Source organism: Lepidochelys kempii, chromosome 2 (assembly GCF_965140265.1).
Source record: "Lepidochelys kempii isolate rLepKem1 chromosome 2, rLepKem1.hap2, whole genome shotgun sequence".
Taxonomy (NCBI): Eukaryota; Metazoa; Chordata; order Testudines; family Cheloniidae; genus Lepidochelys; species Lepidochelys kempii.
The window spans coordinates 16,450,201-16,466,999 of NC_133257.1; the positions used below are offsets into that span (position 1 = coordinate 16,450,201).

The following is a 16,799-nucleotide window of genomic DNA, read 5'->3' on the forward strand; positions in this document are numbered from 1 at the left end:
CATGTCAGCTTCACACCACAGATGATCACTCATACTCCACTGGCTGGTTAAATCATCTTTGGGACCCCTTTACACTGGTGTTGCTGCCACACCCCAAGAGAGAATCTGCCCACTAACAATAAAGTTGGCATGATAAAAGAAGAGCAATCAAATCTCATGCCCCAGGACATAGCTGGATCGTTATTGGGGTAAGGAAGAAATTCAGTAAATAAATTATTAAGGCCAGAAGGGACCTGTATGCTGATCTTGTCTGGCCTCCTGCACAGCACAGGCCAGAGAATTCTGCTCCTGTCCCCCATGTACAGAGTGGCACAAGTGACTTGGTGCATTGCTGGTGCTTTCAGGTTCCTCTTAAGCACCAAGCTTTGGTCATTTTCAGAAGAAAGGTCACCACACTTCTTCAACCAATGGTGTGCTCTTGTGTGGCACGTCCTCTGTTCTTATGAGAATAGTGTGACTAAATGCAATGGGAGTCTTCTAGTCGATTCAGGTTCTTATACCGTGCCTATCACCATGGCATCTGAACCTGTACGGCTTTCAAACAGGCTACTGGGTAAATACATTTCTGCACAGGATTTTCTTTTAATAATTCAATTTGAAAAATGGACTACACACCAAATTATGCCATGTGTAATGTGTGGATAGACACATGGTTATATCCTCGTATCGGTCATTTCTGTCCTGAAGTCAGAATATGACAAAATAAAATGCAAAAAGTACAAATCGGGCCCACATAAGAATGCATCTAGGACTGCATGCACCCAGCTTTGAAAATCCACCCCTTACAGTCTCTGTTCCTTTTTTTACCATTGTTCCCATTATTTGCTTGTTCTTGTCCAGCAGTGGATAATGACAAAATGGCCAAGATCTTAGCTCTTATACCCTGTCACAAAAATGGCTGAAGCAAATGTGTGAACTGTGGCCATGTTCATGTTTCTGTCCTGTGTGTTCTGAGACGGGAGCAGATGTAAAGAAAATGGAAAAGTAAAGGAGATAAACACAGATTTATTGGTATCATCAGGGGTCTTGGCTTACATTGTTATTCATTTTTCAGTGATTCTAAGAAAGCCCCCTTTTACCATCAGACTGTGCAGCTCCAATTGTATCTACCATTTACTGACCACACCCAGTGTCAAGAAAAGTGGCTGAGTTGTGTTCTGTACCTCAACAACCAAACAACACAGAGAGGCAGAACCTTCATGGAGCTATGACAATTTACAGCAGCTGAGAGATCTGCCCCAGAATCTTTACTGCGGAGGAAATGATGTGGGAAGCAGAAAGAAAATAGTTCTCAGCTCTCCAACTCTTACCTTTCTATCTCCAGATTTTGTGCTGCTGCTCATCACCACAGCATCTGAGCAACTTCCATGGAAAATCAATAGCAACAGCGAAGTCCCTCACGGACTTCTTGAGTCCCTGGCTCCTCTCCTTATTATGCTTGGAGTAGGGTTTCTGGGTTGATTTTATTTACTTCCATTCTTGTAAGGTTGATCTGTTTCAGGGTAATTTTGATTATTGTGGCTGGGGGTTTTTTAGGTAGAAAAGAATGTTCATGTCTTGAGTATCATTCTTAGGGTGCAAAGGAATGATAACCCAGTGGTTAGGGCACCATGTCTTGGAAGACCTGGGTTCAAGTCCCTGTTCTGCCACAGGCTTGTTGTGTGACCTTGGGCAAGTCACTTAGCCTCTCTCTGTCTCAGTTCCCCATCTGCACAATGGGGACAACAGCACTGCCCTACCTCACTGGGGTGTTATGAGGATAAATACATTAAAGACTGTGAGGCGCTCAGATGCTGCAGTAACAGTTGTCTATGTAAGTTCCTTAGAGAGAAGGGTAGAAAACTGGAAGTAAAAACAATCTTGCTTAGATTTATACGGTGATATGGAAGCTATTCAAACCCAGTCCTGAAGCCACTTTCCAGGCAAAACTCCCAATGGGAACAACAAAATGTCATTTTAAAGCATCACTTTCTTCACTCTAGTTGCCTTTTTGGTAGTCCATACCCACCAGCCAGCTAGTGACACAGACACATTATCCTTCACTTACCAAAATAGCCTCCTCTGACACACTGACAAATTTGCACCAGGCACTTGGCCTGCCTTGCAGTACTTTTATTTTTGCTTAAATTAAATTAAAGGCCAAAACTCTGAACAAGAAGATTCAGTGGAACAGGCTTTAGCCAGAAGTGAGGCATTAGGTTTACTTTACTGCCCTCTAGTGGAAAGAGACAAGCAATGAGTCTGAAGTCCTGACTATTTAGCCTCACTAGAGAGAGGCAGGCAAAACTGTTTCACAGAAAAACTGGACTCCACTTCAGCAGCAGCTGTGCAAAAAGAGAGCCGCTCCCCCCCCCCCCCGTGTTTTAATGTTTTAAAGCCCACCAACGGCCTGCTTCAGCCATGAAAGAGCCCTGGCCTCTCTCTATACTCCTCTCTGCACCCTCTGTTCATCTCCCACTGGCTGACTTGCTGCCATGCCCTTTCCTGAACCCTCACCACCGTGGGTGCAAGAGCTTCTGCACTGCTACCCCTGAGAGCTGAAACAGCCTCCTTGTATTTTTCCTCCTCACTGGCTCTGCATCTGTGTCCCGTTCTCCAGTGGGAACATCGTTCATCTCTTATCCGTCCCCTCTTAATTTCTCTCTCCCGCTGCTCTGATCTAGCTCGTTCATTGCGTTATTTCATTCTGTACGGTGAGGGCTGCCTTGGATGACAGACACTGCACAAAAGACAATCACACTGAGGTAGCTGAGAGTGCGTAAGGATACTCTGGTTCCATGGCCTGTGGGGTTGATGAGCTGGCTCTGGTTTTTAAAGCACAAACGGCTACTGAGGAAACGAACATATGTCTATTCGCTTTTGGGAAACAGACGACCCATCAAGCTCCTACAGCTGGAATGTGCAAGGAGGTAATGACTCACAGAGGTCTGCGGAATTGCCACTCAGTTGCAGAAATGTCTGCTCCTACCTGTTATAACTGTGAACAAGATCAAAGACCATCATGTCCGTCATGTTGACAAATTTGCACTGGACAGGCAAAAATTCTCCATCTGCTGAGCACTGTGGTGGGCTCTTTTCCCCAACTCCATGCAGAATGCGACGGTCTCGGATCTCGCAGCTCCCTGGACCTGACAGAAAACAAGTATCCACTGTCATGAATTCACCTTCCCACGAGTGCCCTTCACCTTCTCTTTGTTAAGCGAAATAGATTGGGCTCCTTGAGTCTGCCAGTATAAGGCAGGTTTTCTAATCCTTTCTAATCATGAATTGTGGACACCTGAACTGGACACAGTATTCCAGCAGTGGTTGCACCAGTGCCCAATATGCCTCCGTCAATATACGTAAATAGGAATAAAATAACCTCCGACTTGAGATTCCCCTGTTTGTGCATCCAAATATCACATTCGCACTTCTGGCCACAGTGTAGCACCTGGGAACTCATGTTCAGCTAATTAGCTCCCCCATCCCATCCCAAACTCGTTTTCAGAGACATTGCTCCCCAGGATAGACTCCCCCCATCCTGTGAGTATGGCCTATGTTCTTTGTTTCCAGACGCATACATTCACATTGAGAACTATTCAAAGGCATATTGTTTGCTTCAGCCTGTAGTAGGAAGAGAGCCTGAGACATAAGCCCTTGTATCAGAGACCTGGTGTGAGGCCTGGGCTAAAGTAGTGGCCAAGCTTTGCTGATATAAAGCAAAGTTAAGTTGTGAGCAAGAGGCAGGCCCTGCTCACAGGATCTGGCAAGAACAGGGCTGATATTGCAGAAATACACATTCCTAAGTAGTGCTAGGCACTCACGTAAACACATTCCAGAAGGGCGGTACCAGAACGCCTCAATACCAAACACATTCACCAAAGATAACAGGAACTTGCTGACACATCCTAAAGATAAGCATGATGGATAGAAATGTTTTGATTGAGCCAATAGGTATAAGGCAACAGGTGGCACCCAGATATGTCAGAGGGGCAATACGTAACTCGTTCGTATCGGTGTATAAAGAGGTATCTCAGAGGGAGTGTCTTTGGCCAGTCTAGGGGGGGAATGAAAAGTGCCGCCATTCACTGAGCTGTGCCAATTGTCATGGGCATACACATGCTAGTGTAACTGTAGACATTGATCCGGGGAGCTAGGACCGTGGTTTGTCGACAACAAACCTGGCCAGGTGCCTTCGTACCTTAACAGATCTTGTGGCCATTGGCTGGTTCGCTCGAGGTCTGCCGTGCCAGCTGTCTGCGCAGGGCTGGGGGCAGCACACAGAGAGAACACACACACACACATATGCAGCCAAACACCTGACAACACAGCCCAGTTTGCCAAGCGAACCACACCACTCTGTATCACCGACCTGATACATTATTTACCACTCTTCCAATATTTATGTCATCTGCAAACTTTATCAGTGATGATTTTTTGTTTTCTTGCAGGTCACTGATGAAAATGTTGAATAGTGGAGGGCCAAAAATAGATTTCTGTGGGACCCCCACTAGAAACACACCTGAGCAATGATGATTCCCCATTTACAATTACATTTTCAGATTTATCAATCAGCCAGATTTTAATCCATTTGATGTATGCCATGTTAATTTTATTTGTTCTCGTTTTTTAATCAAAATGTCATGTGGTATGACGTCAAAAGTCTAAGTATATTACACCAACACTAGTACCTTTATCAACCAAACTTGTAATCTCATTAAAAAAAAAAGATATCAAGTTCATTTGACATGATCTATTTTCTATAAATCCTGTTAATTTGCATTAATTTTATTACCCTCCTTTAATTCTTTATTAATCAAGTCCTGTATCAGCTGCTCCATTATCTTGCCTGGGACCAATGTCAGGCTGACAGGCCTACAATTACCCATGTCATTCCATTTACCCCTTTGAAATATTGGCATAACATTAGCTTTCTTTCAGTCTTTGGGAACTTCCCCAGTGCTCCCAGGCTTATTGAAAATCAACATTAACAGTCCAGCAAGCTCCTCATCCAGCTCTTGGATTCAAGTTATCTGGACATGCTACCATCATCCCATGATTTGGAAAAGACAACCCTGAAATTTCCTGGCAGCCAAGCTTATGACCTGCCATTCATCACATACAAGCTTTTTATTTCCCTTCCTCCAAACATGAAATCAAATCCACATTTTGTTGAACTTTACTTACATTGCATTGGCTTCCCCGTCTGCCTTGTGCCGTAAATCTCCATTCCTTCAGAGTCCACACACCAGCACTGCCCCGGCCCCACATCACACTGCACTGGGTCAAACTCCCCTGAATTCAAGCACTCTGGGACGTAGGAGGTGCTGCTGCTGTTGATGTAATGACTTACCAAGATCTGCTGTTTTTGGAGCTGGCAAAAGGATAAACCTACAATACCAAAGAGGCATCATTGGCAGAAGGTGATTGCTGGGCACAAAACCATTTATTTTTCTAGAGGACATCTGAGTTTTCTCTGGGCCACATTGAGACCATGAATTTGTTCTGTCGCTCAGCCAGGTTTGCCTAGGAGAGTGATCAAATATTGCAAGAGAGCCTGGGATAAATTTCAGATTAAACTCACCATTTGTGGGGACCAGGGAAGGATTTATGGTTTTAGTTACCCAAGAGAAACACAGCAATTCTACCTGACATCAGCTGAAATCAGGCAAACCCTGCTTGGTTCAGGTGAGTTCTACTGCATGTTTTCAAGGGCAGATTATCAAACTGAGTTGAGGTCAGACTAGATGATCACAGTGATCTCTTCTGGCCTTTGAATCTATGACTCACCAGCCAGCCTAAATGAGAATCGACTTGTTCATATCAGTGACATTACTTCACGTTACACCAGCCGATGGTCTGAGCTTCAAAATCCAAACTCAGGGGGTATGAAGCCATGTGAAGTGAAATTGTACCAGAAGGTTGGGAGTGACTAAAGCCACAACAATGCTGTATCATGTCAATTTCCTGCTCTTTCCCATAAGAGCCTGAGGAGGAGCAAATTTTCCTCCCAGCTGCTATTAAAGCCATAGTCACTTGGTTCCTATTAAAGACAATAGGTGTTTTGTAGTAAATTCCTCCCAGGTCCTTGCACCCAAACTGACTACTTGGGTGTGGCACTGGACGGCAGATTTAGCCCTTAGAAAGTAAATGAGTAATTGTTCCTATTAAAACAAGTAATTGATCATGGAAGTGCAAAGGAAACAGTGGGAAATCCCACATGGAGCTTACATTTGCATATGCTATTGCCACATGTTACTTGTATTTTTTTGTATGTGAAATTTTGGCACCTGCTTTTGAAAATTTATGCCCCATTTAGGCTCAAACTGTGAGGGATGGGGGCCCAAGGCCTCTGTTTCACCCCCACACACACACACACACACTTTCTCCTTGTGCCCTTGCAAGGCCACCATTGATTACACTGGGATAACTCACACAAGAAGGGACTGCTCAAGTGAGTAAAGTTTTATGATCAGATCCTGAGTAACTTAAAGAGCTTCCACTGAGGAAGATCGATAAATCACCAGGAGCCTGCTGTTGCTCTCATTGATGTCAATGGCCAAAGGCCACTTGACTTCAACGGTTGTCACACTGAGAGGCAAATAGCTTTTTTACCACCACACATGAAAAAAGTGATGACCTCTGACTTACAGGCTATTGGAACTCCAGTCTGTTTAGTGCCTGGTACCTCAATACCATTGGCATCTACACACCAGCAGGAGAGGCCATTCGTATTGCACTGCACAGTCCTAGGGAGAAGACACACATCATCATTTTCTATTGGCAACAGAACTGTCCATCAATATGAAATATACCTGTCAGCAGCGGGACAGTCACAGAACAAAGAACAATGTGACAACACAGCAATGGCGTGAGGAAGAACTGTATCCTAGAAATGGCTTCTAGACTATTCAGATCTAACTGATAGGATCTCTTTGGAATTCTCACAGGGCCCCTCCTGTCCTCATTCAGTTCAGTGCCCAGCCCGTAGTACAATAGGTCCCTAGCTGTGCAACCGCTTAACAGATCTACAATATGTTCATTTGGATTCAGGCCTGAACAGCCCCATATAGCGGGAAAGCTCAGATTCGTTTTGTGAATAATGCATTAATTTTTAATTATAGGCTTTTCTATCACTCTTGTATCTAAGCACCACACACACATTAATTATCTTACCCTAACAATGCCCCGTGAGGTCGGAGAGTGTTGTTATCCTATTTGGGAGGATGGGGAACTGAAAGACAGTGAGATTAAGGCCCAGATCTCCAAAGGTATTTAGGCGCGAACTCCCATTGATTTCAAAGGGAGTTAAGTGCCTAAATACATCTGAGGATCTGGGCCTATGTGATTTGTCCATGGTGGCACCGAAAGTTGATAGCAGAACTCTGACTGCTAGTCCTGCGCCTTAACCACAAGACTATCTTTCCTTTCTGGATCCGGATCCAGATCCACTCTGCACAGGTCAGTCTCTTCTCTAGCTCAAATCTAGGCCAGTCGAGTAATTTGAGAGTCCCAATCCAGTTGCTGGTCTCCACCTTCACTCCAAGGAAGTCGTGAACTGTGCCAGCCCTATACCTGGTACAGATTACTTCCCCCCTCCTCACGCCAGCTCAGCTATGCAGGCTAGCACATAGGGGGTGGCAAAGCTTTGGCTCCAACCCCTCCCCACCGCATTTGTGGGAGGGAAAGTAGCAACCCCATGTAGGATGCTCTCCCCCGTGTTGGAACCCACCAGGTGTGTTGTGCAAAGGACCGTCTGGCCCACCACATTTAAAACAGTCCTGTTCTTTTTTTATTAATAGTAGGGACCCCACAGATAATTGCAGACAAGAGAGAGACAGAACTCATTCAACAGAGACTGAAGCTGGAGCACAGCCCCCTTTATCCACTACGTTGGGGTTCAATCCCACTCAGCCACAGAGCTCTCTTTGCCCTCAGTGGTACAGGATTGGGTCCACAGGTGGCTGTCCTATCTTACCGGAACTGGCCATCTTCCAAGCACTGGGGGATGTAGACTTCTCCTTCCAAAAAGGCCTTTTCCCTCTGGAGCTCACAGGGGCGGAGAGGCTGGGACTCAGCCTGGTACTCTGCATGCAATAAACAGGGAAGGAGATCACTGAGATTTCTCTACCTTCCTGTTAGATCCTGAGCCTGGCTCAGCATCATCTCCAACAGTATAGTCTCTGCTGCCATTTTGAGTCTGGTTTTAAACACCACAGTGGGGTTTCCCCTTCTTTGGTGAGATTATTCCACAGTCTAACAGACCTCACAGTGAGGAGATTGTACCAGCTATTCCCAACTCCTAATGATCAAAAACCACGAGCTAGTCTCCCCCCCACCCCGAAAAAAATCATGAGATTATCTTAAAAGAATGAACTCTGAGAAATAATCCATTGGGGGTCATGTTTGCCTGATGGCTGCCCACTTGGCCAACACAGCAGGGATTGAATCAGAGGCCACCAGAGCTAAAAATCATGAGCTGCCACAGTTTGACCGAAAGAACCAAGCCTCTAAGACTTGGGGCAGTATCAGCTCACATCTGCTGTGGATTAGCACAGCAGGGGGCAGGTAATAGACACTCACCAGTAGGCGATATTTATTTACCTTCCAGGGTCACGTTTTTGAGCCTCTCTCTGTAACCATGAAGGCGAGAAACTTTTTTTTTTTTTTTTTTTAAATAATGCAAGTTGAGATTCTGGTGTACTCACATTAATGCACCAGAGATCACGAGTCTCATCGTAAAATGGAATTATGGTTAATCAATATGAATAACTGGGGTGCCTAAATTTGAGGGCATCCTCCAGGATCCTTTGTACTTCGCCCCCCCCCCATACTTTTCACCCAAGCAACTGTGCTGGCCAGTCAGTCCTTCCAGCAGCTTCTTTTGGAGTCATCAGCCCATGTCACACCTCCCTGAGACAGGTGCGTGCTGACATCACAGAATCGGAGCTTTTGCTGGCCCCAGGAGTGTGGGCCGTAGCTTGGAATCCAAGCTCCAAGCCCTGGCAGCGCAGTGACCATTGAGTCAGTGGCACATCTCTTTGGTAAATAAGATCAGTCTTGTTTCATGGTGTATTGCCCAGCACAATGGGGCCCTGCTCAAATTCTGAGCCGGTAGGTGCTGCCATAATACGAATAATCAATAATAGGGGAGTATCAGTGCCAAGTTCCCAGGCAGAGGCAAGCGCAGCGTGGCTCCAGCCTGACACACATAAGGGACAAGAGGGGATAAAGGTAAACTTACCGAATATATTGGCTGATGCTGTGCTAATAAAGAAAAAAAGGGTGCTGAGAAGTACGGGGCCCATCTTTCAATGCAGGAGCTATGATCCCTTCTTATGCTGAGGGATCAAGACCCTGCACGCTCTGCACTGGCTTCTGGCAGACTTTTATAGCAGCCATTGTTTGAACAGATTCACTTATGAGCTGGTAGACTGGGCACTAAATAGGGTGACTGACGCAGGTTATATTTCTAAGAAAATCTTGAGGGCCTCATTCACCTGGAACGTCCCCAGTGGATTTCTTCGTCAGTCAGCTCTCCTCTCCTCTCCAGGGAGCACTTGTACACCTAGTCACCTGAAAGGAGAAGAAGCAGAACAAACAGCCAACATACAATGGAGGAGACTGGAGGGCTTAATTTAACCCACGTGCAAAAGCATAATCAAAGCACAAAAGGACCTAGACTTTGCCAAGTGGGAGCTTAGAGTGTCACCTGCTATATATTGTGTGCATCTGAACTAAATCATATAGGCTGTGGCTAACTCAGATGAATGGATGGTGCTAGGCATGTTGCTGGCAGGCAATAAGTGATAAATGTTGCCGCACAGCAAGGGATAATATTTTTCATCCCAGCTGGAAAATGTTTGGCTCCAGACCAGATGAAGTTTACTTTCTTTTTGGGACTATACCTGTGTGTCTTCACAAAATGGTTCAGTGTCATTACAGTACAGATCTGCATCTGAAAGACAACCAGACACATAACCAACACACTCTGTCTGCTGTGTTACTACAGTTACATAACTAAAGCTAACCACCCTTTATCTGTCTTGTCTAGTTAGAACATGAGCTCTCTGCAGTGGGGACTGTTCTTACTATGTGACTGCATGGCGCCTAGCACCACGGGGTCCAGTGAGAGTCGGGGCCTGCATGCACTATTGCACTACAAAAACCACAGAATCAGGTTACTTGGCTGCTCTTCTTTCCACTGCCACATGCTTGCTGACCTTGGGCAAGTCACTTAACTTCTCTGTTGCCCCAGTTTTGCTATCTATAAAATAGGAATAATAATACTTAGCTACTTCACAGGGATGACATGAGGCCTCTCTTATTAATACCTGTGAAATATTATGAGATCCTGGCATTGAAATCCCCCTAATGTGTAAATCATCATTAAAATCTGAGGACTTGCCTGTGTAATGCTTACTTCATTGGCAAGCTCTTGCTTAAGTAATTCCACTGGGACTTGTGTGAGCAGTGCTGACTTTTGGGAAGAAAGGTGGCACAGCTGGCTCATAATCAATATCAGGAGAGGAATTAAGTGGCACAGGCAAGGAGGCAATGATGTGTTTTATGATGAGATTTGAAAAGAGATGGAGACAAAGAAGATGAGCCATGGAAAGAGTTGCAGAGGAGAAGGCTCTTGCACTAGCCGGGGTGAAGATTGTATGTAAAGCAATTAAAAGGAGACCAGGGCTAACAGATGAAGGAATAAGGAGGGGAGGAGAGAGGCAAGGCTGTGGAGGGTTTTAAAAGCAAGAAATGTAGTTTTGAAAGGGAATCTGAAATGAATAAATACCCAGTGGACAAGTATGAGGAAGGGTGGAAGGGGTTGTACCTATGAGAATGGGGGGCAGGTTGGTGAAGGCATTTCCAGAATTGAGGGTGAACTACCTCAGGAGGTGACTTTGTACAGCTTGTGCATTTTGGTGGCTTCAATGAATTTTATCCAAAGAAAGTGGTGTTATTACCTTCTGTGCCCAAGACCAGGACATGAGGGCCAAGACCTGCTGTCACTTCTGCGATACAGAAAAAAGCTTCTATTGTCTGTACAATAGAAATGCCAGCAGGTCCTGGCTTTTGGGATTAGAAAGCCTTGTAAAAGCTGACTATAGAACATACCTAGCTGAACCATCCAGGATCACTGATACTGCTATTACTTTTAGTTCCTCAAAACATCCCCTGCGCCATCCCAGTTCAGCTTGGTGAGTTCAAGCTTGACTTGGTGAGTTCTGGCATTCAGCACCACTTGAGCAGAGCTAGATCTGCGTCAAAGCCCAGACATGAATCTTGGTACAGGCATGTTCAATGGGATGCAACAGCTTCTTGGGGCGGGTGAAAGTAGTTTACAGAGCAATTTGTGCAATCCACATTCTTCAAAAATGGTTAGAAGCATTTGAAGTCTATGGCCAGCCTGAAATTCAAAACAAATGAATCCCAGCAAATAACATGATAAAAAATGGAGACAGGATGGACTGGTCCACAATATTGTCATCACCTCAGCCCTATCTCCACTGAAGATGGAAGTACCCCTTAATTTAGTGTAGAAATGATTGGGGGCAGGGGACAGGGGCTGGGAAAGGTGCTCTGTTCACTGTTTAGACGACCATATTGGCAGACTTCATTCCACGCAGTAATGATTTAGAGATCATTAAACTACCCCTGGAAACAGTTTCTTAGACTTCCAATAACTATTTGCAATGACTAAATAAATATAGTGTCTCTTAAACTCTAGACTATGAGCTTTGTTGGGCATTCTCTACTGGGCTTGGGGAAGAAAGGGAATGGAAGGTGCATTGATAAGGTGACTTCCTAAAACCATGAAAACTTTAGGGATAAATGACCTGATTTTCCATGCAGCCTCAAGTCTCCACTTGTGCACACACAGTTTTCCCCACACACTTTCCCAGCACCAACATGTCTGTGCAGTTGTGATGGTGTCTGCATGCACAAGGCTCCATTGGATAAAAGATTTTTGTGCTGTATACCAGCAGTGTACAAAATGAGGCCTCGATCTGATTACATGAGCCAAACAAAATGGGAGACTCCAGTGTGGCTCATGGAGAACTTTGGATTTTCAGTGCCAAATGGCCAACTTTGTCAAGTGATGCATATACAGTGTCTGTTTTTTTAAAAATGCCATCGCTTTTCCAAGTCTATGAAACCAAACAAACATATTTATAACTGAGGGAACAGTCCTCATCCCATTCTGATGAGTCCAGAGAAAGTAAAATCATAGACTGATGTTACTGAGTACCACCTTTAAAGCTCACAAAAAAGAGGAGTGGAAAGATGCATATTATAGCGTACTGTAACAGGCCCGGGGAGAGTTATTTCTGAGCTTGAATCACTTTTCCCAGGTTTGGTTCCACGTTGATTTTTGTTTCTGGCTGTGTTTTTTTTTAAATTAAGATTTCCAATTAATCAAGTTATATAAATTACAGATGATTTCTTTGTCACTATATTTCTAAACAGCCGTTTTAAATTTTAAATACAGTACAGTACTGTATTGCATAATGTAATGTTCATTTATAAGGCAATTAAAGTTAAACATGAAGCATCGGAAGCAATAGTAGCCTTTCTGTACATTGTAAAAGTGCCCATTTTACAACAAACCTTTGAAGAGAGACCATCTCTTACAAGCAACCACTTTTGCAAACTCCCATGAGTGGTTGCTCTTGGTAGGTTTTACTGTACTACAATCCTCAGGAGATTAGATCTTGTTTGCCACAGGCAGAGAATGGGAGGGACCGAGGTGCACCAATGTGTGAGGCCCTTGCAATACAAGGTAATTTAGCAAAGCTTTTGATATGGTCTCCCACAGTATTCTTTCCAGCAAGTTAAAGTAGTATGGATTGGATGAATGGACTGTAAGGTGGATAGAAAGCTGGCTAGAAAGTCTGGCTCAATGGGTAGTGATCAAAAGCTCGATGTCTAGTAGGCAGCCAGTATCAAGTGGAGTGGCCCAGGGGTCGGTCCTGGAGCCAGTTTTATTCAACATCTTCATTAATGATCTGGATGATAGGATGGATTGCACCCTCAGCAAGTTCACGGATGACACTTAGCTGTGGGGAGAGGTAAATACATTGGAGGGTAGGGATAGGGTCCAGAGTGACCTAGACAAATTGGAGGATTGGGCCAAAAGAAATCTGATAAGGTTCAACAAGGACAAGTGCAGAGTCCTGCACTTAGGAAGGAAGAATCCCATGCACCGTTACAGGCTGCAGACCAACTGTCTAAGCAGCAGTTCTGCAGAAAAGGACCTGGGGATTACAGTGGATGGGAAGCTGGATATAGGTCAGTAGTGTGCCCTTGTTGCCAAGAAGACTAACGGCATATCAGGCTGCATACGTAGGAGCATTGCCAGGAGATCAAGGGAAGTGATTATTCCCCTCTATTCGGCACTGGTGAGGCCACAACTGGAATATTGTGTCCAGTTTTGGGCCCCCCATTACAGAAAGGATGTCAACAAATTGGAGAGAGTTCAGCGGAGAGCAACAAAAATTATTAGGGGGCTGCAGCACAAGACTTACAAGGAGAGGCTGAGGGAACTGGGCTTATTTAGTTTGCAGAAGAGTGAGGGGGATCTGAGAGCAGCCTTCAACTACCTGAAGAGGATGGAGCTAGGCTGTTCTCAGTGGTGGGAGATGACAGAACAAAGAGCAATGGTCTCAATCTGCAGTGGGGGAGGTCTAGGTTGGATAGTAGGAAAAACTATTTAACTAGGAGGGTGGTGGTAAAGCACTGGAATGAGTTACCTCGGGAGGTGGTAGAATTTCCATCTTTAGAGGTTTTTAAGGCCCGGCTTGACGAAGCCCTGGCTGGGATGATTTAGTTAGGGTTGGTCCTGCTTTGACCAGGGGGTTGTACTAGATGACCTCCTGAGGTCTCTTCCAACCCTAATCTTCTATGATTCTATGAACTGAGACATACCCAGATGATCCTAGCAACTAACCCCACATACTGTGCTAGAGGAAAGTGAAAAAACTCCAAAAGGTCCCTGCCAATCTGACCTTCCCAACACCACATATGGCAATCAGTTAGAACCTGAGCATGTCAGCATGAACCAGCCAGCCAAGCATCTCCAGCCATGACCATCTCTGATGCTTCAAAGGAGAGAGATAGGAATAACGGCTTTCCTCTCATGTATCCATTTGGTGACCCTGTGCAGTTTTTCAGATTGCCATTGTATGCATCTTTTAGCTATTACAGAAGCTAAATGTATAGAACTGTATGTATTCACACCCCTGGGTGTATGTCTGAAAGATGAAGGAAGCAGAATCCACTGGAGTTTCAACCCAAATGGGAGCGTATTAAGGAAACAGGCCAGACATTCATTCATTTCAATAATGGTGCAGCTGCTTACAGTAGGGTCTGAATTTGGCCCAGCCACACTATCTTTCATATTTGAAAGGCCACTTCATTTGAAGGTACCCTCCCATTTTACATCTCTGACAAATTTGGTTGAAAGGAGGCAAGTATTAGAAAGGTTAAGTAGACTTGTTGCAAAGTGCTGTAACAGAAATCAATGTCTTGTCTCTCTGAATGTAATCAAACGAATAATGTGTACACAAAACTAGTTGACAGGCTTTATACAATTAAGACACAGTTCCTTAATGCTCCAAAGTATATAAAGCATAGATCAGCTTGTTGAAACTGTTAGTTCACCAAAAGGGAGCCCAAGCACTTAACCAATCTCAATAGGCCTTTATTGTGAGTATATTAAAATGCAATCAACATTATTGCTATTATAAAACAAACTGTAAAAGAAAATACCTTGCTTCTCTCATGGAAGATTAAGCCATTCAGTGCTGCCTCTCTCAGACTTTTCAGTGACAATGCATTGAGAGGCACTAACAGAATGGAGACGGTTGTGAGCAAGTCCGAAAAAGACTGAGTAGCTGTTTAATCGCTTAATTTGCATTAGACTAGATTTTATTTAATCAACCAATCGCTAGAAAACGGTGTTAACTCATCTACTGTTAATAGCATCCCAAATGCACGTACACACAGTCTTGATTATATGGCATGTTTTGGAAGTTCATTATATTAATGTTTTCTGCACTATTCATTTTCTCCATGTACATTTCACATTTTTCCAGTAGTTATGAGTTGCCCAGGCTGGTGCAGAACGTCTTCCAGAGAAACATGCTTTTCTTTATTCTAGTGTATTTTCACCATTGTCAAGTGTTCCATACCTATTCTCCAAGTATAACAAATACACACAGTGTATATAATGCTTATTGCTAAAGACACCACCCCCATCCCCAGTGCTTGGGACACCACATAACAAAACCATTTTTAAATATACATGAAAGCATTGTAACAAAAAGCACCCTTGTTAAAGTGATTACATGGTGACTCAATACAAAAGAAAAAAGATAAAATAAAATACAGGAGCAATGGTCATCCCCAAAATTAATAAAAACCTCGACTTTAACAAATGCTCTCTAAAAGGAGGGAATGTCCTGAAAGATTTCACAAGGCATAAGGTGCGGGTGAGGTAGAAAAGAAGTTCCACGCTTGGGACTCACCCCAGCAAAGGTACATTGTGGTGTGAGGGTAGGATCACTACAGGCAACTGTGACAGAACTTATATACCCATCAGGACCTGCAATAAAGTTAAGGCTGTCCAGCATTTCCATTATAAAGACCTGATTTTCAGCTGCTTATAACTGCAAACTTTAACCATCCAGGCTGAAATTCTCCAAGCCAGGATCTGTCTGCCTCAGGCTGATTTTTTTAAATGTTTCATCAAACTAGTTCTTGTTTCTGTGATCAAGGTTACATGAAATGACATTGTTTTGCTCATGCTAAAAAATTCTTATAGCAGTTTAGCTGAGAAGCTCTAGAGCAGTGGTGGGCAACCTGCGGCCCGGCTGCCGCTTCCCGCAGCTCCCATTGGCCGGGAACAGCAAACTGCAGCCACTGGGAGCTGCGGGCGGCCGTGCCTGCGGATAGTCGATGTAAACCAACTGTCTTGCAGCCCGCCAGCGGATTACCCTGATGGGCCGCAGGTTGCCCACCACTGCCCTAGAGCCTCTATGCCTTGGAGCAAGGGCTAGGAATTTGGCATGGGGGGGGGGGGTCAGAAAGATGTTTAGTGCAGTGAAAATCCACCCAAATTTGGCCAAATTACAAGCCTCTGAAAGTCACCTGTGCACATGCTCAGCAGAGATTTGTTAGAGACCTACCGAACAATAATCTCAGAAGATTCTGTTTACACTGCATATTCCACCTTCACGGAGCTCACCGAGCATGCTCCAGCCCAAGGCTGCAGGGGCGGAGCAGAACTTTCCCTACAATTGCCTCACACCTCCCCCTCCACCAGCCAGAGGCTGATGGAGCAGCAGAACAAAGCATGGAAACCTTCTCTCCAGTGTTTAAATGGTTTCCCAGGTGACACCCAGGCAACAGGAGGAGGACACAGCCTAACGCAACTGCACAAGGCTGAGGAGCAGAGGGGTGGCGGGGGGAAGCGGAGGGGAAACAGGTGTAAGCTAGAGGATGGACAGGAGCCGAGAAACAAGATAACAAGGGGAGATGCTAGCAGATAAGCAAAAAGGGTCAAGCTGGGAAGTGGGAGAAAGGGGCACAAGAGTCTGTATCCACTTGAGAATGCTCCCCTCTGAAGTGTAAAACAAAACATAGGGACTTTGAGTCTCAACATTCACTGTCTAGCAAAAATCCGTGAAACCCACTTGCAAAGTCTCTCATCTTCCTTAGCGGTTGGTCCAGAGAGGATAATAGCCAACTACTATTACTAGTTACTCTATGAGCTCAAGTGGCAGAAGTCTGCTGTGGATTTAAAGGTTCCAACACTG

General features: G+C 44.7%; 1 protein-coding gene across 1 annotated transcript in view; it reads right to left on the reverse strand.

The window, feature by feature from the left end:
* TG (thyroglobulin) overlaps positions 1–9,287 on the reverse strand; it is a 204,143-nt gene extending 194,856 nt beyond the window's left edge. Inside the window, exons 1-5 of the mRNA XM_073335054.1 lie at positions 9,224–9,287; positions 7,958–8,066; positions 6,631–6,728; positions 5,167–5,370; positions 2,969–3,128 (exon numbers count right to left, since the gene is read on the reverse strand). Coding sequence (XP_073191155.1) covers positions 2,969–3,128; positions 5,167–5,370; positions 6,631–6,728; positions 7,958–8,066; positions 9,224–9,287 — 635 coding nt within the window. The remainder of the gene's footprint in view (positions 1–2,968; positions 3,129–5,166; positions 5,371–6,630; positions 6,729–7,957; positions 8,067–9,223) is intronic.
* Positions 9,288–16,799: the final 7,512 nt, after the last annotated feature.